Source organism: Danio rerio, chromosome 1, assembly GCF_049306965.1.
Source record: "Danio rerio strain Tuebingen ecotype United States chromosome 1, GRCz12tu, whole genome shotgun sequence".
NCBI classification, from domain to species: domain Eukaryota; kingdom Metazoa; phylum Chordata; class Actinopteri; order Cypriniformes; family Danionidae; genus Danio; species Danio rerio.
In genome coordinates, this window is record NC_133176.1 from 6,821,316 (window position 1) to 6,848,544 (window position 27,229).

General features: G+C 34.8%; 1 protein-coding gene across 3 annotated transcripts; it reads left to right on the forward strand.

Annotated features, from left to right (window-relative positions):
* The first annotated feature begins 2,505 nt into the window (after positions 1-2,505).
* On the forward strand, positions 2,506-17,391 carry stk16 (serine/threonine kinase 16). 3 transcript variants are annotated; one of them, XR_012400739.1, is made up of 9 exons: positions 2,530-2,601; positions 5,384-5,516; positions 6,658-6,877; positions 8,595-8,728; positions 10,788-10,908; positions 11,003-11,098; positions 11,362-11,483; positions 13,608-16,052; positions 16,183-17,391. XR_012400739.1 is itself a non-coding variant. In NM_001017630.1 (8 exon segments), coding segments are annotated over 7 exon segments (921 nt in total). In that variant the 5' UTR covers positions 2,506-2,601; positions 5,384-5,430; the 3' UTR covers positions 13,750-14,330.
* The last annotated feature ends 9,838 nt before the right edge of the window (positions 17,392-27,229 follow it).

Here is a 27,229-nt window from a genome sequence, read left to right on the forward strand (position 1 = left end):
GTCTTATGTTTTACACAGCTAAAAGACCCTGGGGTCAAATTGACCCCAAAGAACACCGATGAGACAAAATGTGTACAGGGCATTGAACAAATAATATCATGTTAATTTTTTGTTAACAAATTTTCTCCATTTAAATTAGGAAAAGATTCAATCTGAAGTAAAAAGAAATATATATATATATATATATATATATATATATATATATATATATATATATATATATRTGTGTGTGTGTGTRTATATATATATATATATATATATATATATATGTGTGTGTGTGTGTATATATATATATATATATATATATATATATATATATTATATATATATATATATATATATATATATATATATATATATATATATATGTGTGTGTGTGTGTATATATATATATATATATATATATATATATATATATATATATATATATATATATATATATATATATATATATATATAAAATAAAGAGAAGCAAAAATTTAGTTGACATTTTGTAGGTTGTAATTTTTTTCAATATTTTGCTTAAATGTAATTGTATGACCTTTCAATTTCTGATTATTACCATCAAGCATATTAATGATTAATTAACATGATTAAAATTAAAATATAAAATAAAATGTATTAAATACATTCAGTTGTTTAATAGGAAGCTATACAATATTAAATGTGTGCATATGCTTTAGATTAGTCCGTACTAAGGCTGAATTTTAGGTCTTTCTAACAAAATAACTTGAAACAAACCAAAAACTAGTACAGTCGATTTTAAATGTTTTAGAAAAATATTAAAAACAAATTTAAAAAAGAGGAAAAATCAAGAGAAGCAAAATAATATAAAATATTAGTTGAAATTTTGTAGGTTGTAATTTTTTTGTAATATTTAGCTTTAATTTAATTGTATTACCTTTCAACTTCTAAATATGTTTGGTGACTAACATATTATTTTAGTGAATATATCTGTTTAATAAATCTGTTTTGTTTAAATGCACCAAAATACATTTCCTATATTTAATGAGAAATGGATAAAAATATTCATTTTCAAAATGGGGTGTACTCAATTATGCTGAGCACTGTAAGCCATATTGTTTTTAAAATAGATTTATTTGTTTTAATACATATTATTTATTCATATATTTAATATTTATTAACACTGTTTTAAAATATTTTTATTCTTTATCATTTTAATATTTTTTATAAGAATGACCCTACATGTTTTAGTTGTCTGTTAATGGATTCTGGGTTTATGATCCCTAATTACAAAAAAAGCTATTAAATTTTAAGCATATTAAATATTAATTAATTACAATATAAATAACTATATGATATTAAAATGATAATAAATTAATTTAACTATTATGCTAAATAATTCCCAGTTAAAAACATATTTACATTGTCACATTTACCAGCAAATTTTGTGCACATACAAATTTGAAATATTTTATAATTAGATTATTCAAAGTACCATCTCTTTCCCTATAGATAATAATTAGCATATTTCAGAATTAATATATATCTCTCTTTGTCTATATTCTCATGCTATAATTAGATTTTTTACATAGCTACAAGAATTGCCTACACCTTACTTATTATTTAAACACTGATTAATAAAGAGAGATGAATGTTCTTTAAGGTACAGCCTAGCAGCATTGATTTTTAAAAAAAGTTAAGTAATTTGTTCTTTCTCCAAAGCTCTTTTCATGCAAATAATTACAAACAAATACATCTCACAATATTTTAAAAAAGAAATGAGAGAAAGTAGGCCACAAAAGTCTTGTCGACTATGCAAGTTTTAGGAATAACAAATAATAACTTGACGTTGATTATTTGGTATCAGAAGTAAAAAAGAATATCATGCCTTGAATTTTATTTATTTAATTAGGACAGTAAGGTCTGACTTTGCTTAGACAATAGTCTTGTCACTTAACAGAAATAATGTCCAGCATAGAATATAAAGTAATGCTGCAGTGGAAACAGAATGAATATTGTGTATGACTCCCATGAGCTGGCTCAAATCACTTATTAATGAAGTCATCTGGAATGGCAAAGAAAGCGTTCTTGCAGGACTCCCGGAGTTCATCAAGGTGCTTTAGATCCATCTTCAATGCCTCCTCCTCCATCTTACCCCAGAAATGCTCAATAATGTTAATCTCTGGTGACTGGGCTGGCCAATTCTAGAGCAACTTGACCTTCTTGGCTTTCAGGAACTTTGATGTGGAGGCTGAAGTATGAGAAGGAGCGCTATCCTGCTGAAGAATTTGCTCTCTCCTGTGGTTTGTAATGTAACGGGCAGCACAAATCTCTTGATACCTCAGACTGATGATGTTGCCATCCCCTCTGCAGATCTCTTATAGTAAAAAGTAATTATAATAATAACAATAACATAGAATTACGCAAATTAAATGTACACAATGCTTTATAAGATTAATTTAATTTTTATTTATTCTTTGTTTACGCATTTCTGTTTCTAATGTTAAACAGTAAAAAGGCATAGGAGCACTGATTGGGTTAATGCGGCAGCCGTCAGTTTACGTCACGGTCACGTTTTCTTTGTACACGGAAGAAACCGGATAAATCAGCGGAGGACAGAGAGAGCGTCTTTTAAAGGTAAACGGAGTCTCTCAATTTATTATCCCTTCAGTTAAATTCATTACAAATCCGTTGATAAAAGCATTAAACAAATAGCTAACAATACCTACTGTAAATCTGGATCTTTCGGGTCTCTCGTTGAAAACACTGCCTGCGAAACACAAACCAGCTGTTCTCGAAGACGCCACGTTTACTGCAGTCGACAATTCAAGTCAATGTGTGTAACAACAGTCGTGAATTAATTCACAAAAACATTACGGAGTAATTAGAGTTGTTTTACAGCAACTCGCTGAAGTCTAGGCTGACATGTTTTGAGCTCAACATCGCACGTCAAAAGGGGGAATAATATAAGGAGCAGGTCAGAAAGCTCCGTCGTGCACTATAAATAATTTATTTCAGTGGAAAATTAGACACTGACTCTGTCTTATGTAAATAGACAATATTCATTTCACTTTAATGAACTGCCAAAATTGTCTTGCTTTTAAAATGGTCTGGTTTATGAAGCAACGTTGCTTTACAAAGACCAATAAAATAGGATAATTAATCTGTAATACAAATTACAGAGATGTGGCTCTTGTTACCAAGATAGAGGTAAAGTTGGTTTTATATTCACACATTCAGACCTTCCCCTTAATAATATAATTTAATAAAAGTATTACTTGCAAAGTCTAAATAGCAAAATCATATTAGCAGCCAATGACTATTAAAGTACATTGTTCACAGTCAAATAAACAGTGTTAATGTTGTTTTCAAGTCATATTTGTATGGTAGTTCCGATCGAATATTCAAAGTAACATGGTAAACAATATAGAGACTTCTAAATGAACGAATGTGCGAATATAAAACCAACTTTACCTCTATGTTACCAAGTAGATGGTGAACATTTCTATTGAGGTAATGTTGGTTTTATATTAACACATTAGTTCAGTGACAATTTGTGACATGCTCCCTTTATTTATTTGCCTGTGAACAATGTCGTACTTTGAGGTAAGGTTGTTATTATATTCACGTTTTATTCAGTGACAATTTGTGACATGCTCCTTATTTTGTTTACCATAGTACTTTGAATATTCGGTCTGAATTTTCATGTTAGTAGGCTTTGACTTGAAATCAAAGTTAGCATTACTTACTTGACTGTAAACATTGATAGTCATTGGATGCTAATGTGATTTCACTATTTAGAATTTGCAAACAACACTTCTCTGGAATGATATTCTTAAGGAGAGAGTCCGAATGTGTGAAAATGAAAACAACTTTACCTCAATAACATCTCTACAGACGTTTTCCATAAGGTTTTAGTTAAAAATAGATTATAGCAATATTTTATGTTTAAACAAAAACAACCTATTTATTGAATCGAGCTTAATTTGATCATATATCATAAAATAAGTCATTAACTAATTTTAGTATTTAATAATATGGTTTTATACTAATGATAATAGTTCTGTTATTATTAATATTAGTAGTAGTTGTAGTTTAACAATGTATTGATTTAAAGTTGGATATACTGTATTAAACACAACCTTAACACCACTTTTATCTGCTGAATGCGTGTTATTTTGACAAATGCTAACTAGGTTTCTAGTTCCGGGCTGTAGACAGCCATACCAAAATAATAACGTGTTTTTATTTAGCGCTGTTAGTCACTATTTGAATTTATACTAAATTATCATTTTAGAATTATTTAAGTTTAATTACAAAACAAATATTATGAATAATAATAATATAATATTAACAATCTAGTGGGTTGTATTCAAGTACTTTAAATGCAAATGCAATAATGCTGAATTCTTACAATTCATCAATTTGCAATCCTTTAATAATAATAAAACAAAAAATAATAATAAACAAAAATATTGGAGCAATATACATAATGGGAACCCTGAGTCTAAACCTAGTTTTGCACTATAATATTTTTACCCTTCAGTGACACATTTATTCTTTATAGAAAAGAAAAGAATAGAGATCTGAAGAAATGGAGTTGAATCAATCCTGTAAAGCAGTGGTTCTTAAACTTTTTGTACCAAGTACCACCTCAAAAAAAAAATTGTTTGAGTACCACTATAATGACCGGTATTGAAGTACAGTAGCATAGTAGGCTTAATTAAGCAGCTACAGCTCTGCACAGTTCAAAAGCATGGCAGCTTAATTCTTATTATGAATATTTATTATTGTCAGCCACTTTAAACATAAATAGTTTGAACATTAACACTGCACTGTGTACAGTTAGTTAAAAAATAAAACATTAACGTTTAAATTAAAATGTGCTTTTAAAAGTTTATTAAAAATGGCACTGTTCTTAAAAAAGAAAAAGAAAAATGCTGTACTCCAATGTAAAGTATTAACTTGTATTTAAATATATGAATTGGATTTACATACTTAAATTAGAAACTAGATCTGCCTAGTGCGCGTTAGAGTATAGGCTTTGTGTGTCAGAAAAGCAAGTGATTAAACCATACCTGTCAACATTCGGTTATAAAAATACAGGATACGCCCCCAACAACCTTTACAAATATGGAGAGGAAACTAGTTTCAAATGATAGAATACATAACAAACATTAGAAAATTAAAAATAAAATAAATATCCTATTAAAATCTATTTACTGATCACATGATGTTATTATAAGGGTTAAAAGTATTCATTTGTTTAACTTTAATTCTTCAGCGATTCCTCCACGTTTCACTTGAAGAAAGCCTGCGTACCACTAGTCACTAGTGACTAGTGGTACACGTACCACAGTTTGAGAACCACTGCTGTAAAGCATTTACATGGAAATAATCCAGTTTTGGTGACTTTCAGTGCTTCTCCCCCACCAATGGTTGGTGTTAAGCGATGCTCCAGAGAAGATGGGCCAGGCTTTGTGTATCTGCTCTCGCAGTGCCATCACCATTGACAACAAGAGATACTACTTTGTTCAGAAACTAGAAGAAGGGTAAGGCTCTTTAACTAGACTGTTCACTTTGAATAGTGTAGATGCAGACTTGGATTTGCAAGGTGAGACTGCATGTTTCAGACGTGCAATGCGCTTTAATGGAGTTAGTGATGTCACTGTCAGGGGTAGGGTTAGGTGTGTACATTAAAAAGCATTGCATGCAGCTCACCTTGTGACTGCGCCTAGTCTGCATCCAGACCCCTCTCTTCAGTTTCAGGCCTTCAAAACCAGAACAGTGTCAGTCCAAACATGATTGCTTTTACTGATGAAATGTATTGGGAATGGGAATGTGTCTTGATATTCTTTAAAATCATGCTCTAATGGAAATGATCAAGCACACCCCCCAATATCAAAGCTCTCATGATATTTAGGACCTTCCCCATCCCTATGTCATGTGAACTGTCAGTGTTTCTCGCAATACTAAAGGTATGGTTGTGTTCGTTTTTTTATATACTTACCATATAAAATTATAGTACATATTATAACATCATAGCATGTTATAGTGGCCTCAATATCACCCACAGCAAATATGTATACCTTTTTATATGTCTTGTGTTTTACACAGCTAAAAGACCCTGGGGTCAAATTGACACCAAAGAACACTGATGAGACAAAATGTGTACAGGGCATTGAACAAATAATATCATGTTAATTTTTTGTTAACGAATTTTCTCCATTTAAATTAGGAAAAGATTCAATCTGAAGTAAAAAGAAATTATATATATATATATATATATATATATATATATATATATATATATATATATATATATATGTATATATTTAAATATATGCACATACGTTTTACTTTGAATGGGGTAAAATTATTATCCCAAGGATAATAAGAGCGTTAATGACTGCAGAAGGCTTTTTTATTAAATAAACTCTTATTTTTATTACGTTTTTATTACTTACTTTTATTAAAAGGACATATTTAGCAAAGTGCCACTAGAATTTTTTTTAGAATTTTTAACATGTATTAACCGTAAAAATCTTATTCAATTTATGCATTAATTAGTTTGTTGTTTTTAATTGTATATTAATTAATGAAATGTTCTAACCATGAAAATAGCCTTTGTTGCTGACATAGCATTAAACAAAAATTCACCATCATCATGACCATCCTGTCCACTCTGTCTAGTGGTTTCAGCTATGTGGACCTGGTAGAAGGTGCGCACGATGGTCGTTTCTATGCTTTGAAGCGAATCCTCTGCCATGACCGCGAGGCCCGTAAGGAGGCGCAGACCGAGGTGGAGATGCACCGGCTCTTTAACCACCCGAATGTCCTTAGCCTCACTGCATACACCTTCATGGAGCGCAGCGGCAAGTGTGAGGCCTGGCTGCTGCTCCCCTACATCAGTGTGAGTAGATTGTGGGTTCTGCTTCTCTTTATAAAGATGCCGTACACACAGAATGGCGATGGACATATGCATATGCCACTTCCGATGCAGGAATTGTGATCTATAAAAAAGCAAACTTGACGGGAGAATGTGTGTCAGGTGTAAGTAAACATATTTGAGCACCATTGAGTTCCATTATAAGCACATTTTTTGATTGTAAAAGCCATGACACCAAATAATTATGCAGTCTTGATTGTTGGTGTTTTTCCCTGTTGGGATGAGGTAAAAGTTTTCCTTTTTACTGTTGATCATCAGTTGGCATCATTAACCCTTTAGATAGGCCTGTGGAAGGTGGAGTTCTGTGAAGTAAAGCAACAAATTATAGTGTGCACGCATAAATACACTTACTGTGATCTGAGAGCTGAGCTGCTTATTTTTAATTTCCTTAAATATATCAAGGTAAGTGCGCAAAGGTCTCCCACATACAAACACACACATACACACTATACTCCATATAACCATACAATTTTAAGCCACAAACTACACTTTTTTTTTTTGCACTAAAACTGACGATCAACAGTAAAAACTACCTATTTAACCTCTTCATGCATGATTATATGGTATCTTTGGCTTTCAAATAAAAAAATGTCATTATTATGGAAGTCTATGGGGCAAAAACAACCCCAACATAATGAGTAGTACGTTTTCCCAGAGTGTATTGTTGAATTTTTGACAATTTTCAAAACGTTTTTCCAAAATGTGTGTCAAATAAGATTTGTCACCAAAAATCTCTCCATTTGCTGAAACACAGAGGAAGTTGTGGCCACATTAAGACTCAAAATCAACCCAGAGGGGATGAAAACATCCCAAACAGCACACAAGGGTTAACTTAAACATTGATTTAACCGAACCACTTTAAATCATCACGAGCCATAGTCATTCATGAATTAAATGAACATTTATTTTAGTGTAAGTGTACTTTCCCTTTTACTAAGTAAGTGTACTTTCCCTTTTACTTTAGGCAGGTGTTTACACAAACTGTATAATTCACACCACAGGCCTACATTATTAAATACAGTAAATAAATACAAATATGCAGTTTAAGCCGAGACACTAAAGGCCTTTCATGCACCACTCAGTTTTGAGATTATGATGTAAAGAAAAGATCCAAAACAAAGTTTCATTTGTTTCTTTTATTGCACTTGATCAGTTTGTGTCTGAAGATTTTAATTATAGTGCATATTTTCAAATGCAGTTTTCTCAAAATGAGTTTTTTTATACACCACACTTTACAGTGTAATTCATATCTATATTATAAAGAGTTTTACCTGGCGATTTGTTTATACATAATTTGCTTTAATATATACGTCATTTTTTGTACAAAAAGAAGTTGTGAAAATGTCATTTTTGGTGGGCTGTTTTGTGTACTTTCTGAATAAAATGAGTTTCCCAAAATCTCTTTTGTAAAATCAAGAATTTTGAAACCTGACTTTATCCTGTATTCTGATGTTTATGGTAGAAATGTACACAAATGTGTGCGTATTTAATCAAATAATGCCTCATTTGTATATATAAACATATTATTTTAAAAAGCTGTTTACAATGAATGCACGTGCAAAATGATTGTAATGCTTAATGTGATCAGTCAACTGGAAGTAAGGTCAAATTTATTTGATCTCACTCACATGCAGTTTGTTGCCTTATAATTGTGTGATTTTTCTGAATTGTTTGTGTGCAGAAGGGGAGCGTGTGGTCTGTTCTGGAAAAGCTGCGGGATAAGGGAAGCTTTATGCCTGAGAGCCGAATCTTACACATTCTGCATGGCATCTGTGAAGGACTTAAAGCAATTCATGACAAAGGCTATGCACACAGGTACTAAAAGTAAAATGCATCTAGCTGAAGCCCAAATTCCTGCCTTATTTCTGTCTTGTTAATTACATTATAGTGCTTATGCAAATGCAACACTTTACAATGACTTTCTGTTTGTTAACATCAACTAACAATGAACAAAACTTGTATGTCCTTTAATAATCTTTATTAGTGCATTTACAACAATTAATGATACAGTTTTTAAATCAAAAGTTGTGTTAACAATGGTCAGTGCAATAAGGATTGACATGAACAAACAGCAATTAATAGTATTTCTATTAAGAAACATTAACAAATATTTATAAAGGCTGTTAAACACATAATGCTTGTTAGTTTTAGCTAATGCTAATTTTAACAAACGAGATATTATTTTAAACGAATAAAAAGTATAGTTTCTTTTATAAAAAAAACTTAAAGATGTGAAATAAAAAGCAAAGAAAATCTCATTTATGTAAATCTTATCAATATACCTTAAGTAATGGCAACCCAAATAAGTTATTATATTATGGCAGGAATGACCTGCTTTTAGTATATTGTATTAATGGGTTTTAACCACAGCGGTTCAAACTGTAGTTCTGCAGAGTGACTAAAAAGTGATCAGCATGATGGTAAAAAAACTGTACATTTCTAGTCAAACCATTCTTCTGCAATCTTATTCTAAAACTGGAAATAAGGGCAGTATTAATAGCTATAAATGTGGGAGAGCGTTGATATTATGTGATTGTATTGTATTGCAATATGGAACAAATGAATGTTGATGTTCAATCAAAAGTCATTCACAAATACTTGAAAATGAGATGATTTAATGGCAACAATTCTCTATGGTTACAACTGAATTAATTACAAAGTAACTGTATGAAATGATAAAATATGAAGTGATAAAACATATGATATAAATTTTACCTAGCTTAAATGTAAAAATAAAGTTACCAGAGGTTGGAGAGAGACAGGGGAAGGGAGAGAGAGACAAAGGGAGCAGGCCCAGAAGTTAGCCTGATTGCAGTAGAGTCCGAGAAGATAGACTCCAGAGGAGGAGAGGAGCAGAGCAGGAAAGCGCAGAGATGGAAAAGAAGAGGCAGAGCACTAGTTTACTAGCTATTTTGTATCTTTCTTGACCATGTGACTAAGGGCCTACTCGCACTATGCCATCCGTACCGTGCCCAGGCCCGTTTCCTGGATCGTTTGAGAAGTGTGAGTGCGCTGAATCAGGCTCAGGCACGGTTCACTTGGCCGGCCCTGGCCCGGTTGGAAGAGGTGTGCCTGAGCACGGTTCACTTGTGCTTTGGCACAGTACTCTTGTGTGTGAGTGCAAAACGCGCCAAAGCTCAAAACTGAAAGCGAGACGTGACTTTTAAGGGGCTGTTTTATATGGATTTATTAATAATTCTTACTGTTCAGTGAACGCAAACTGCCGTCATTTATTAAAAACGAGAACTCCTCACAGCACGACAGCTGCGCGCCTTCAGCAGACCTCCTCATTCCTGCAGCACGAGGGCTTTATGATTGTTTATGAGCGCCAAAAGTGACGGATCTGTTCGGCGAAATATCTGACTGCTTGTCCCCGCATCCCTAATGACTGTTTGGCTAATTATCTGACTGCATGTCACTGCATAACAAACGACTGAAACGATATAACTAGAGAAATCTCCACTGTGCTGCTGAGTGAGAGAGTGCTTCTCACTGAACAGCGCAGCAGCAATGACGTAAGCGTGCCCAGGCCCGTTTGTGGTGTGAGTGCGTGCTGTCGGGGGAGACAGGAGGGTTCTTTGACAAAGCGTGCTTTGGCCTGGTTCAAGGCAACTGTGCCTAGTGTGAGTACGGCCTAAAGTCTAAATGCTGAGACATTCAAACTAACCAATCAACATGTGACCACATTGTAAAACCCCCAAAGTTCACATACCAGGCCCTGATCTTACCAGTATCTGCCTTTGGAGTCAGTATGGACCTTCTTGAGTCAAAAAGACATGTTTTTTCCTATAAACAAATGCATATGATAATTTAGCCTCTTACAATGTTATATCTTCTTATGACTCTAACATGTTTTTTTTATTTCTGAACTCAGAGATCTGAAACCCACCAATGTTTTGCTGGATGAAAACGATCGTCCTTTTTTAATGGACCTGGGCTCCATGAACAAAGCCAGGATTGAGGTCCGGGGGTCACGGGAGGCCATGACAGTCCAGGTTAGAGGAGAATAATATTAAGCAGCACTTTATTGAGTGTTGTCTTTAAAATAAAATATTCTATGTTTGTATATGTTTTTTTTTTGTCTTTCAGGATTGGGCAGCGCAGAGATGCACCATTTCTTATAGAGCGCCAGAGCTGTTTAATGTGGAGAGTCACTGTATTATTGACGAGAGAACAGACATTTGGGTAATTATTTTCTTTTTTTTTTTATTCACCTTTCAGATGTTCTTTCCCAAAATAACAATGATGACATGAATAAAGGCTTGAATTCAGCAGCAGCACTCAAAACCCATATTATTTATAATTATAATATAATATTATAGATGTTGTTTTATTGCTCTTCATTGTGTAGACTGTTGTGTGTGTGCAGGTCTGGAATTAATAAACTTTGTCTTTTTTACATCTCTAGTGTTACGTCTGTAACTTGTATGTTGTTTTTCTGCCTGTAGTCTCTAGGTTGTGTGCTGTACTGTATGATGATGCTGGAGGGACCATATGATTTGATCTTTCAGAAGGGGGACAGTGTGGCTCTCGCTGTCCAGAATCCAGTCTCCATCCCACAGCCATGCAGGTGAGCTTTAGATCTTTCAGGACAATAGTTTATTGGAAGAGGCAGCTCTGTGCATGTGCAATGCTTTATGTACATGTTTGCTGATTACTTTTATAATCATGTAGTTGTCAACACTGGATGAAAGTGGATCAAAACCTTTAATCAAAGTGGTTACCACTGTAGCCTAACAGTAAGAAGGTCTCTGCTTCGAGAAGGGCATCTACTGCGTAAAACATACACTGGTTAAGTTTTCGGTTCATTCTGTTGTGGCTTAGTCCCTGATTAATAAAGGGACTAAGCCGAAGGAAAATTAATGAATGTCTTAAGACAATTTTGAAAAACTTATTTGATCCACTTGTTGACTACTATATATATATATACATAATATAATTTTCCCCCATTAAACAAAACGCATAGGAAATTGTAGAACTTTACTTTTGAATAATATTTTATATATATATAAAAGATCATGTTTAATGAAAACATAATAATAATAATAATATATGTGTTATACTGTGATATTATATGCCAAACATATGTTTAGACATTAACAAATTGCATAGGAATTTGTTTAATTTAAAACATGAAATTTTAAATAGCGAATTTTAGATAAAATTGATTACATTATATTTAATTTTTAAAAATTGCACATTGAAAATGTATATTACATATTTGTCAGCGGCAGCAACACCAAAGCTCCAAAAACATTTTCCACATTGAAAATGTATATAATGTCATAATGTTATAAAATGTACCGTGTAAAATGTTATAAAATTGTACTCAGAAATTCAAATTGAGTTTTCGAATTTAATTAAAAGTTAATTGAATTGGATTAAAAATGTAATTAATCATTTTAAATGTAAAGATATGTTCACTATATTTAATTTAAGTATTTTTAAAACTTATTTTCCCTGAAATGGGTTATATATATATATATATATATATAAACACAGTTGAAATTTTTTTTTTCTTTTTTAAACGTTTTCCAAATGATGTTTAACAGAGCAAGAAAAAGTTCACAGTATGTCTGAAAATATTTTTTTCTTTTAGAGAATGTCTTATTTGTTTTATTTTTAGAAAAAAAGCACTTTTTATTAAAAGGTCAAAAATATTAGCCCCTTTAAGCTATATTTTTCTCAGTCTACAGAACAAACTATCGTTATACAGTAGCTTGCCTAATTACCCTAACCTGCCTAGTTTATCCTAATTAACCTAGTTAAGCCTTTAAATGTCACTTTATGCTGTATAGAAGTGTCTTGAATAGTATCTAGTCAAATATTGTTTACTGTCATCATAGAAAAGCTAAAATAAATAATTTATTAGAGATGAGTTATTAATCTATTGTGTTTAGAAATGTGTAAAAAAAAAATCTGCTCTCCGTTAAACAGAAATTGGGTAAAAAATAAACAAGTGGTTTAATTAAGGGGGGTTAATAATTCTGACTTCAACTGTACATGTATATAAGTTTTTTATACATTGTGGTAAATATATATAAAGTGATAAACAACAAAACCATAATTCCAAGGCACTCGAAATGTAAGTGAAAAAATTACAAAGCCATTATTATCATAACTGTCTATTCGTTTAAAACTACGCCTACGCATTTCGGCAACACTTACCTTCATCAGGTATCTTCATCAGTCTCTTACCCAAAGAGCACAGACACATTAACTACCCCTGAAGCACTTTTAATTTGTTTTTGGATGTATATATAAAATGATGTATACTGATTCCCCCACAGTCCAAAGACATGCGGTGCAGGTGAATTGGGTAGGCGAAATTGCCTGTAGTGTATGAGTGTGAATGAGTGTGTGGATGTTTCCCAGAGATGGGTTTCAGCTGGAAGGGCATCCGCTGCATAAAAAAAACGTGCTGGATAAGTTGGCGGGTTATTCCGCTGTGGTGACCTTCGATTAATAAAGGGACTAAGCCGAAACAACCATGAATGAATGAATAATGTATACTGGGATAACATTTATTTTTTTTCTTGCATTAAATTGAAAGCTACTTTATATTTTCTAATCATAACATATTCTTGCATCTCTACAACTGGGAATGCTGCCTTAACAAATAATAATAATAATAAAACAAAACGTTACTGTGTTAACTTTATAAGCAGTTGACATGTCTGTATATTTGATGCAGTTATTCTCCAGAGCTCCAAACGCTGCTCAGCTCCACTATGGTGACCAATCCTCAGGAAAGGCCCAGAATCGGCTGGGTTCTCGATCAGATCAAGAGTCTGCGGGGCTCAGACGGTACAGATATCGACACAAACAGAGTATGATGATTCCTCTGGCCGTCCCGTCTGTTTCCACTGGACTCTGGACATTTTGGACTATGCACTCTCTATTTCAGACAAAAATAACTCAATGAACTCATAAGCCTTGCAAACATTTGCTCTCTCTTACCTCAGTGAGCTCAGCGCACCATTAACACACTGTCTCAATTTCCGCCCTAAAATTCATGAAATTATGATGGTTTTGTGGGTCAAATTTGAGCAGGCGTGTTGCAATATTCACAATATTATCACACAAACCACATTAGAGAGTGCAATAGGTTTGTTCACTAATGTTACGTATCATCAAACAAGCTGTTTTCTGATTATAATACCCTTTTTTATTACTTGTATTTGTTTGTGCATTTTAAAGAACCAAAAATGATTATTTATAATGTTCTCAATTGATGTTTTAAGTGTAACTGACAGAAGTTAGATTATTTGGGAACACTTTCCAATAAGGTCTTGTTTTTACCATTAGTTAATGAATTAAAGGATTATGATAAATATCGGTTTATTTCATAAATGATACAATCGTTTATTGATTATTCACAATGCATTAAAAGGGGCAGTTCACCCAGAAATTTAAATTTGCAGTCGTTTCACTTTTTGTTTAAAATGTAGAGTTTTTTTTGTTTAGCATAACATTTACATGCTTTTATGCTTTTATCTGATTGATTCGATGATTTATAAAATAAAAGTCATCACTTTTGAGAGTCAAAAACATGTACAGGAATAACAAAATTAATACCTGTTGGTCCTGATGATACATTGATGACTTATGGAGCAAAACCTGTGCAAGAGACTAAACATTATTTCCAATATAAGAACTCAAAATCTAATCCAGAAACACTGGTAATTATTTTGATGTGACTGTATAGTCAAGAAATTACTTTTGCTGCTTGTTCAAGCTACTTATTTAAAATTAGACACAATTCAAGTTTTTTGGGCGACTACTTAATTGTTTTTTTCCATTATTCAGTTAAGTTAATTGACCCTTCGCTAAGCCACACCCAAAAACCGCCACCCACCAATGGTGGCTTAGCAACTGTAGCAATGCGCAGGGGCTCTCAAACTTTCGAGCGAGTGCATATGGATTGTGTACATCTGATACCCGGTATCCTTAAATTTTGGACGGGATGGTGGAATTTTTTCCTTTTTCAAAACCAAAAAACCAAGAGGAGAAATGCCAGCGTGGATCAAGCAGTGTGAGGGGCGCTAAAGGAGCAGAGCGAATCTGTTGCTAACTTTACTGAACTTCATATTTCCATCTATTTTAAGCTACGAATATTTGAAATTACAAATAAACACAACAAAACCGAGATATGATCACAGACTGAGCACTTGTGATCAATATACTTTACCAGCAGCTGTTGTTCAGTAATTTATAAAGAGCATACAAACATACTGACAGGTAACTCACTGTACATTACATGGTTATGGGTCAATGATGCTAATATTCCGCACAAATCCATCAGTTTCCCCTTCCTGGCTGCTCTTTCTAAGAACGAATTTTGTAAAAGCACTGTCATGCGTGTTTCCTCGTCGGTTAGTAACGCTATATTTCATTGCACAACAATAGTCTATCAGGCTTTTGGGCTAAAAATAGAGAAATCACGGTTTAATTTGTTATTATTAGGTTATTTTTAAATGTCACCTCTCCTGCTGACCATGAGCTAAGCTGTTGACTGGTCAGCATATGAGGCAGCTAGGCTAAGCTAGCTTTAATTTAGATTAAATTATTCTCTAATGGGTTGCCTATGTCGTGAATATACCCCTGTAATGCAAACTTGCGTCCTTTTTTGTCTGGCTTTCTAGGATATCTCCCTGGCAATGTCTGACACCGGCGCATACACATACGTAGTAAAAGCCATGTCAGGCACGAAAGCTTGACGGGCGGGGCTTAGCGAAGGGTCAATTGATTTATGTTGGGACAACATGAAGGAAATGTGTGAAATATGCATTTATTTATAGTGTATATTCTTATAGAGTGCTACTAATAACCATGGTTTCAGCTTATTTAATGTTACTCTGAAGGTATATATCACATCTTGAATGGTTTGAGTAAATATTAACAGCACATTTTCATTTCAGGTTGAACTGTGACCTCAAAAATGCATAAATGAAGACTAAAATGCTGAAGCTATATATATTGTTCGTCATAGATCTTATTTTAAAGTGATTATGTAAACAATAAAACAAGACACAAGTTTTTTTTGTGGACAAAATTATGAACGTTTTCTTAAAAAGGTCCACACTCTTTCAGAAATTAAGGTACGTGAGCTGTCACTAGGGTGGAACCTTTTCAAAAGGTACACATTTGTACTTAAAGGGTCCACATTGGTACCTCAAAAGTATATATTTTTTCCTAAAAAAGTTAAGAACACTTGTTTTTTGTAGGTACTGATATGTACCCTTGAGGTATTAATATGGACCTTTTAGGTACACATTTGCACCTTTTGAAAGGGTAACACCCCAGTGACAGCTCGCGCACCTTTATTTCTGAGAGTGCAGATAAAGCTGTGCTACTGCCTTTTGTCCTCATATGTGAAACACACAACCAACAGTTGTCATTTGTTAATTAATTCATACATTTGATGTAAGATTGTAAAAATGGTACTGCTCATGTTTATTGAAGTGTGAAAAAAGTCTGATAAATTTGTGGATTCAAGAATAAGTAATACTTGGCTTTTATCAGCAAGTGAAAATGATGTTATGTACACTTAGTTTTCATAACAGATTGTTGCTATTTCACATTAATTTCCAAGATGAATGTGTTCACTTTTGCCATTTTAAGAGGTGCAAATGGGTGCTCAAATACCCTTTAACAAGTTTCTTTCATTGCTTAAAGCAGTGTTTTTTAACCATGTTTAGGATGTTTCCTTTGACTGTCACACCCATTACAGATCTTTCAGTCTCTGCTAATGAGCTGATAATCTGAATCAGGTGTGTTTGGTTAAGGAGACATGGAAAATATGCAGAGCTGGTGGTCCTCCAGGAACATGGTTGAGAAACACTTGCTTGCAGTATTATGGCGTCATTTAAAGGAATTGTAATAAGCAATTGTGTTCATTGAGCTAGAAATCTAGAGATCATTTTAGCATTTTTGTTTAGTCTAGTAAGGCTTGGTTAGTGAGGATGAGTCTCATGGAAACATATCCAGGTCATATTTTTTAAGCTTTCAACATCGATAAATGAATAGAAAGTAATAAATTGCATGTATTCTGTACTGTTAATTTGATTACATTTTGTTTTTGTCATTGGGGCATTACGTTGGCCTTGACATGTTTTCATGAGATATGCATCACATGCTTTTTCATAACTCAGGACTGAAATAACTCAAGCATTCCATAACTATATTTATTAATTGGAATTGGAATTTAACCGTAAATAAGGACCTAAATGTTTCCATGCTTTTTCTTCGTCTGTTTTGAACTAATTATATTCACATTTACTTTTCTCAGATTTAGGTGTTTAAAAAGGTCATCTGAACTTGCACACAAAGTTCTATCCGAGTTTGTTTCTGTTCAGGAATTATTATGCAAGACTCTTAATTTATAGCATATAAGACCGGAGACTTTTAACTTGGCATTCATGTATTCAGGAATTTTGTTTTGTTAAAAACCGAATAAAGTGTGAACAGTCGACAGATATGAGTTGTGGTTTGGTTTTCAGTATAGCCACAAGATGGAGATGTTGCTCAAGTTGTGTTTTGATGACGGTTAAACGGTGAAGAAAACTGAAGACGCGGTTTGGTGAGTGTTTTCTGACATTTCGAGATCGTTTTGATTACTTTTGATATCTGTAGTGACATATTTACATGGCGAGAAATGATAATATGCTGTTTTATAAGCTAACACTTCAAAGTGTGTCCGAAGAATTGGAGTATTAAGTTACCCTAGTGGAAAAAAAACAGCTTAAACCAGCTTGGGCTTGTTGGCTGGTTTTAGCTGGTCAACCAGGCTGGTTTTAGAGGGGTTTTTGGCCATTTCCAGCCAGGTCTTGGCTGGTCAGGCTGGGAAATGACCAGCTAAATCCAGCTTGAGCTGCCTAGCCAGGCTGGGAGCCCAGCCAAAACTATGTCCAGCTTAAACCAGACTGGTCAAGCTGGATTTAGCTGGTCATTTTCCAGCCTGACCAGCTAAGACCAGGCTGGAAATAGCTGGAAACCAGCCTGGAAATGGCCAAAACCCCTCTAAAACCAAGCTGGTCAATTAGCCAACTAGCCTATGCTGGTTTAAGCTGGATTTTTCAGCAGGGAATTAATAATTTACCGTTGTATACGAATGTACTCCTGTAGTAGGTTTTAGAGGGTTTTTTTCCATTCCAGGCTGGTTTCCAGACACTTCCATCCTGGTCTTTACTGATCTGATGGTCTGGGAGATGACCAGCCCTAACCAGGGTTGGAGTCCAGCCAGAACCAGGATGGTTAAATTGGTTTTAGCTGATTATCTCCAAGCCTGACCAGCAAAGACCAGGCTGGAAATTGCTGGAAACCAGCCTGGAATGGTCAAAACCCATTTAAAAATAGGGGGTCGACCAAATAAATCCATCCAACCACCATAGGCTGGTTTAAGCTGTTTTCTCAGCGTGGAATGTAGGCAATAATTGTTTAGAAAGGAAGAATCTCCTTTAAAATGTAATGTTTGTTGCAAAACAATAAATGTCTGCTTTTGAAATAAATATAGCTCACCTACATGTTTATTTAATTGACAATTGTTAAAAAGCTGTTTAAATCAAACCCCAATATTAACGTAAGTCTATTTAATAAAAAACATAAAGAAAAATAATTCTGCAGCAGTTTTAATAGTGAGTAGTAGCAAGTAGTGATTTATTTTTATTTTAAATATTATTGTTAATGTGCTTTCATTCATTAACTTTCCTTGGGCTCAGTCCCTTATTTATTAGGGGTCGCCACAGTGGAATGTGCTTATTTGTTCATATTTTTATTTGAACTAAAATATTACATCGATTTTTGCTTTGTATAAATCAGAATTTGATCCAAAACTCTGTGACTGATCCCTACTTTGGGTCTCTAACGATGTGCCATGTTTTAATGTTGTTTATTCAGAGGCTGACCTTCACAAATACAGTTTCTTCAGTGACCACCTCCTGAAACGTCTACAAAACAATCTGCTCAAACCTCTCCATGCTGTTACTTGAAGGTATGAAACAATTATTACTAGCTGTTTAAGCACCAGAATTTATGGTTCCCTGAGGTTGTGGGGGTCAGAAGTGACGCTCTTACTCAATATTCATCTTAATCAATCTCATCAATGACCTTACGCCACCGACAGGGGTACAAAAAAGCTATAAACTGCATATATGCACACACACATTTACCTAAACATCACCGGTTTTCAGACAGTCAATGTAATGCAAAGACAGAGATACAGTTCCAGTGGGATGAATTACACTTTAATTAGCATTCCCATCCATGCAAACCAGGTCCAGTCGGTCTCTTCTGGATAATCATTCATTATCCAGAAACAATGTTTATGTGCGAATGTCCTCCGCTCTGTTTTCATGATCCCATCGGCTATGAGATGATGTCATGTTATAGTCCACTTCAAGGTCACACCAAACATACCTTGGCTTTGTCTGAGGCTAATATTTTTTGTGGGTTAATCTGCATCCCTGCTGGAATAGCTATGTGTGTGTGTGTATATGATGGTGGAGCTGATATTTTTTGTAATGCTGTTTACAATGCGAATGTGTCCAGGTCATAAAGTTTATTGTTTTAAACACTACTATTGTACTGTTATTGTAAAAACACTATTATTCAGATGTTTTAAAAAGCTAATATTTTTATTAGGGATGGAATTGTTTTTTAATCGTTATTAATTGCATGATTGCCATGAGTTAACATGGGATTATTTGCACTTTATCACACATTTTATCTCTTCTAAATGCACCTTAAATTAATATAATTAACAAAACATCAATTTAAGGAACTTTAATACACAACAATTTAGAGTTGATTCAATTTAGTAGCCGGCAGCTAGCTCTCTGCAACTCTCACATGGTTGCCCACTGATGCTTCTTGTGAACAAATGTAGCTTCAAATGCTACAAGTTCACATGGGAAAGCAAGTTAACTGCCGGAAGTGGTGTTAGTGAGACCAGAAGGGGGCGCTCAGCCTGTCGTCTGTGTAGATCCTAAAGCCCCAGTAAACTGATAGGGAATCTATACTGCTCAGTGAGCAACGTCTTTCGGTTGAGCGTTAAACCGAGGTCCTGACTACGTTTTCGTAAAAAATCTTAGGATGTCCTTCGAAAAAGAGGGGTTTAACCACGGCATCCTTTAACACAGAACATTCGTAATATTCCAGCAGACAGTATTAATGCATTAACTTTGACAGCCCTATTTTTTTTCATTCATTCATTTTCTTTTCGGCTTAGTCCCTTTATTAATCTGAGGTCGCCCCAGCGGAACGAACCGCCAACTTTTCCAGCACATGTTTTGCGTAGCGGATGCCCTTCCAGCCGCAACCCAACACTGGGAAAAACCCTATTTTTAAATTTAAAATAAGATTTTCTTCAGGGCGAGGCAGTGGCGCAGTAGTTAGTGCTGTTGCCTCACAGCAAGAAGGTCGCTGAGTCGCTGGTTCGAACCTCGGCTCAGTTGGCGCTTCTGTGTGGGGTTTGCATGTTCTCCCTGCCGTCACGTGGGTTTCCTCCGGGTGCTCCGGTTTCCCCCACAGTCCAAAGACATGCGGTAAAGGTGAATTGGGTAGGCTAAATTGTCCGTAGTGTATGAGTGTGTGTGTGTGAATGTCTGTTCCCAGAGATGGGTTGCGGCTGGAAGGGCAAACTCTGCGTAAAAACTTGCTGGATAAGTTGGCGGTTCATTCTGCTGTGGCGACCCTGGATTAATAAAGGGCCGACAAGAAAATGAATAATTGAATGAAGATTTTCTTCAGTTGACCAAACGGCATTAAAACTTGTCATGTTTCAAAATATTGTCACAATAAAGCTTTTAATGTAACAATTACCACTTATTAATTCATAATTGTGAAGGCAAAGCTGATTTTCAGCTATTTTAAATGTACATGATCCCTCAGAAATCATGCTAATATGCTGATTTAATGTGCTAAATATGTATTATTATCAATACTGAATGGGCTACAGCTGGATATATTTGTCATCATTATTTTAAAGAAAATTATAATCATTTGTAGATTCATCTGTAAGTATTTGTTAAAATATTAAATACTTTTCCAAAGTTTGATTGTTTTAGGATTTAGTTTTTGGTTTGTTGATGGGCGGCACGGTGGCTCAGTGGTTTGCACCGTCGCCTCACAGCAAGAAAGTCGCTGGTTTGAGTTCCGGCTGGGTCAGTTGGTGTTTCTGTGTGGATGTTCTCCTAGTTTTTGCGTGGGTTTTTTTCAAGTGCTCCGGTAGCTCTACTGATCCCAAACCATGCAAGCTAGAGGCGACAGCGAAGAGGGAAAAAAAAACGTCACTGATCGGCGAGTGAAGAAAAAAAACCTTGAGAGAAACCAGACTCAGTTGGGCACGACCATTTTAATTTCTCCGCTGGCCAAACGTCTTGTGCAGAACTGCAGTCCCAGAGGCGGAGGCTGGAAGCTGGCCTCAGCGAAGACTCGTCTGTCCCTGGAGCGTCACAGGAGTCTCATGTTCTCCACTTCTCCATGACCAGCGCAGCAGCTGCTCAGGATATGACCTGGTCCAGGATATGGAAACCTTGGGATCATCTCGTCTTGGATCCAATCAGTGACTCCACATAGTCTTAGGGCCTCGGGATGAGTATCCCCAGGTGGAAATGGAGAAAAAAAGAGAATAATTAGCATAGCTGCTGTTCATAGTGTATATAAACAAGATGCAGAAACTTGTGTGGAATCCCGTTAAGTGATGCATTTAGTGTATGCTTTACTAAACAGATAGGTCTTTAATCTAGTTTTGAACTGTGAGAGTGTGTCTGAGCCTCGGACGTTATCAGGAAGGCTATTCCAGAGTGTAGGAGCCATAAACAAGAAGGCTCGACCTCTTTTACTCGACTTTGCTATTCTAAAATACTTACAAGTTTGTAAGTATTATTATAATGACTTACAAGTTTGGAAAAGTATTGTATACTGCAGAATTATTTACTTTAAATGCTTATTAATGGTAGGTGGTCTATTAATTCTTCTTTTTTGAATCACATTGCTTTGTGTTTGCTAGGTTGTTCTGGGTAGTAAAATTAAATTCCTATTTTTGGGTTTTTTTCAAACCTGAAACTACCTACTATATTAACAGTACTAAGCTTTATAATATGTTTAATAAAAATGCCTTTTCCTCTTTGCAACCGATTGGTGGCATGGCACTATACAAACACCATAAACCATCTCCAGCTTTATTGATTTAGCAATGAATCAATTAGTGAATTATTTAATTAGCTAGGGATTATGGGTCAGCGTTGAGTGCCTTTGATCCTGCAGTGTTTCTCTCCTTCACTAAATCACAGATCTGCCAGAAAAAAAACACAGAGAGGAGAAGGAAATACAGTGTAAATGTGTTGGACGTGGTCAATTTGACTACTTTCTTTGTTTACAATTCTTGCATCTGTTTGACCTTTTTAACATTCAGAATCCAAAATTAGTGTATTTCTATTGTTTACATTTGACATTGAACCACAGAGCGTCTATCTATATTGGACCACAAGGTCGGAGTTTACATCTTTAAAACAGCCATAAGGCAGTCAGCTATAAATATACTAAAGCTAAGGTACAGTGAAATTAGCCACTAGCGTATAAAAGTAAACATCGGCCGTTTTCTGCGTGTACATTCAGAAATCACATCTCAAGGATAGGCTGATTATTTATTGCGGCAGGGAAAAACAAACACGGCCTTTTGCTGACTCCAAGCCAATCATAATCATCGTGACGGCTAGCGAGTCGCTTATCTTGATTATTAAGCCACATTTCGCATCTGTTTGATAGATTTCCCGCAAGCATAATAAATGCCTGTCCCGAACGCAAGCTTGCATTTAAAGAGAAAAGGCTGAGCCTTTTTCAATAAACTTTATTACTGAAACTTGGCCTTTTTGTGTGTGTTTGAGCTGCGGTTAAAGTCGGGACAGATGTGAATTTATGGGGCCAGTCTCTCATTCTCTTACCTTCCCATTAGCTTAAGTGACACGACAAGGCCGAGGGAAATCTCAAGCAATAAGGGTGATTACTTTAAAAGATCACACAATCTGTTCATATTCCCGTAATGAGTCTGATTGATTAAACTACAGGGTATAAATATTTTACAGGGTCATGTCGCTCAACTTATTGTTGCTGATTTGCCTGCAGACAAATTGGTAGAGTCGCGTTTACTTATTTCACTATGAAACGGACATTTTCATGCGGATAAAAGGGCAGGAGCTGAAAGCGGAGCTGAGTGGAAAGTCCATGTTCATGACTTTGGCTTGGCTCACTGCTGTTGGGTTACAGACTAAAGCTAGCTAATCCTGATGTGTATAGAAGTGTAATCTAAAAATATTAAATATGAAACTAATAAACAGTGTATGATTCATTCATTTTTTATTTTTTTTGGCTTAGTCCCTTTATTCATCAGTGGTCGCCAAAGCGGAATGAACTGCCAACTTATCCAGCATATGTTTTACACAGCGGATGCCCTTCCAGCCTCAACCCAAAACCGGGAAACACCCATACACTCTTGCATTCACACTCGTACACTACGGCCAATTTAGCTTATTCAATTAACCTATAGCGCATGTGTTTGGACTGTGGGGGAAACCGGAGCACCCGGAGGAAACCCACTCCAACATGGGGAGAACATGCAAACTCCACACTGAAATGCCAACTGACCCTGCCAGGGCTCGAACCAGCGACTTTCTTGCTGTGAGGTGATTGAATTAAATATAATTTATCACACAACTTGCTATGTAGTTTCTAAGATGTTTTAGATGCTTTTTTCCCTGTCCCAAATCAACTTATTTTTTTCAGCACATCATACCAACTTCTTTTGTTAGCATGACCAGCAGGGTACACTTAATCTGCGGTCTGTGTGGATCCTAATGCCTTGGTGGTGGATAAGGAGATTCCCCCCAAAAATGTGTAAAGCGCTTTGAGTGTCCAGAAAAGCGCTATATATATCTAAAGAATTATTATTATGATTATTATTAATATTCATATTCATATTATTATTAGTTTAAATGCAAGGAATTATTATTAATATTATTATTATAAATGTAGGAAATTATTATTATTATTATTATTATTATTATAATAAATGTAAGGAATTATTGTTATTATTATAAATGTAATTTATTTTTATTATTATAAATGTAAGGTTTTATTATTATTATTATTATTATTATTATTATTAATGTTAGGAATAATTATTATATTTTTATTATTAATAATATTATTATTATAAATGTAATGAATTATTATTATAATTATTATTATAAAAGTAAGAAATTAAAATTAGTATTATTATTATAAATGTAAGGAATTATTAGTTTTTGTTATAAATGTACAGAGCTATTATTATTTTTATTATTATTATAAATGTAAGGAATTATTATTAATAATATCAATATTATTATTAGAAATGTAAGGAAATATTTTTATTATTAATGTTAATATTTTTAATATTAACAATGAATTATTAATATTATTATAAACATAGAGAATTATTATTATTATTATTATTATTATTATTATAGATGTAAGGAATTATCATTATTATTTTAACCTAATAGTGCCTTTTAAATCTTTTTAGTTTGTTGCATTCCTGTTGCCAAAATTCCAAGGTCATGTAATTGATTCCTGCATAAACTGATCCAACATATTGCTCGTTTCTTGCTTTATGTGCTTGCCAAATGTAAAGCAAATGCTAATGTGCAATTACCTAATCAGGTATAGACACTACAGGAGTCCTTTTCTTGACTTTAAAACCTACTCGGTGTAAAACTTTTGAGGGTTTCATTGACAACTCTCAGACTGTAAAGCCCTATAATCTCCCTACAGGAAGCGCGTGTTATTCACCTCATCGGGAAATAAACCTGTGTAGTCCAATCTCTGAAAATGAGTAAAAAAAACTCGCTCGGAGACTGTCCTTGATGTCCCGGTCTGGTTCAGCTTTTAACAAGACAGAGGCACCTTTTCTGAGGCCAGTTAAAAATGCATTTAATTACTATATAAACATGCTGTCCTGTAGCCTCTGTGACAGACATGATATTCTGTCTTAATTTAATCACCGCACTCATACAAAAGCCCAATAAAGTGCATTGTTTTGGTCGTATATATCACATCATTTTGCTTTTATTTTCTGCTTTTTTCGGTAAATGAAATATGCATGATGACATCACCACCAAGGGGCTGATTACTTTGCTTCCTGTTCATTAGCTTAATTATTTGACTATCAGTAAACCTGCATGAGTAATTCATATTTGAGAGGCCGGGCTGTAAATAAGCTCTTTCAGCTGCTTTATTATGGCCAGCAGATTCTGTGGTTCTCCAGCATGTTAATCAGCCGTGTTGGTTGTGTTTGAAGATGAAGGCAGCTGCTCACTTTAGTCAGTGACTTAACCGACTGCAGTTGAAGGAACGTTGAAAGAGCTATATTTTAACTTTAAAATAACATTTGCCTTCCCAGTGATGGGTTGCAGCTGAAAGGGCATCCACCCTGAAAACATTCGTTTAGTTGGCGGTTCATTCCGCTGTGGTGACCCGAGATTAATTAAGGGACTAAGCCAAAAAGAAAATGAATGAATGAATGAAAAACATTTGCCAAACATTAAAACTAAAGACTATAAATTTAAATATTCTTGGAATATACAGTCAGTATTCCCAGAAATGGGTTGCGGCTGGAAGGGCATCCGCTGCGTAAAAACATGCTGGATAAGTTGGCGGTTCATTCCGCAGTGGCGATCCCGGATTAATAAAGGGACTTAGCCGACAAGAAAATGAATGAATGAATGATATACAGTCAGCACTCCTTGAACATTTGTATTGTTCATAAAATTTAGGTAGAAAGAACATTTGTAGGAACATTATGCAAACCTTAAAATAACATTCCATTAATGTTAAGAAATAAAAATAGAAACTCACGATATCTGAAACCAGAATGTAATATTTAATTTTATTAGAATTCTAATTTAATTTATTTAATTTTATAGAGATAAAAACATTTAAATATTATGCTTTTTTCAGCCACTACATAGTTTAAATTATTCAAGTATTATTCAATTAAAAATAAACGATTATATATATACACTCACCGGCCACTTTATTAGGTACACGTGTTTAACTACTTGTTAACACAAATTTCTAATCAGCCACTCTCATGGCAGCAACTTGTTGGTGTCAGACTGGCTAATGTAAGTATTTTAGAAACTGCTGATCTACTGTGATTTCACGCACAACCATTTCCAGAGAATGGTCTGAAAAAGAGAAGATATCCAGTGAGCAGCAGTTCTGTGGGCACAAATGCCTTGTTGATGCCAGGGGACAATGGCCAGACTGGTTCGAGCAGATAGAAAGGCAACAGTAACTCAAGTAAGCACTCGTTATAACCGAGATTTGCAGAAGAGCATCTCTGAACACACAACACGTCCAACCTTGAGGCAGATGGGCTACAGCAGCAGAAGACCACACCGGGTGCCACTCCTGTCAGCTCAGAACAGAAACTGAGGCTACAATTCACACAGGCTCACCAAAATTGGACAATAAAAGATTTAAAAAACGTTGCCTGGTCTGATGAGTCTCCATTTCTGATGCGACATTCGGATGGTAAAGGGAGGGGTCAGAATTTGGCACCAACAACATGAAAACATGCATTCATCCTGCCTTGTATCAAAGGTTCAGGCGGGTGATGTTGTAATGGTGTGGAGATATTTTCTTGGCACACCTTGGTCCTATTAGTACCAATTGAGCATCATGTCTACGCCTCATCCTACCTGAGTATTGTTGCTGACCATGTCCATCCCTTTATGACCACAGTGTACCCATCTTCTGATGGCTACTTTCAGCAGGATAACGCGCCATGTAATAATGCCTGAATCATCTAGGACTGGTTACTTGAACATGAAAATGAGTTCACTGTTCTCAAATGGCCTCCACAGTCACCAGATCTCAATGCAACAGAGCACCTTTGTGATTTGGTGGAATGGGAGATTCCCATCATGGATGTGCAGCCGACAAATCTGCAGCAACTGCGTGATGCTATCATGTCAACATGGACCAAAATCTCTGAGGAATATTTCCAGTAGCTTGTTGAATCCATGCCACAAAGTATTAAGGCAGATCTGAAGGCAAAAGGGGTATATTGATATACCCCTTTTGTTATATTGATATATATATATTGATATATATCAATTGTACTGGCAGTTTATTACAAGGTTTGTGTACTGTAGTATACAACATCAGCCCAGACAAAATATCACTTTAAACTTTTAAAGTCACTTTTAAAAAAAAAAAATAAAGGAAATGATAAAGCATGAATCACAAATTACGGAAAACAAGTTACAGACA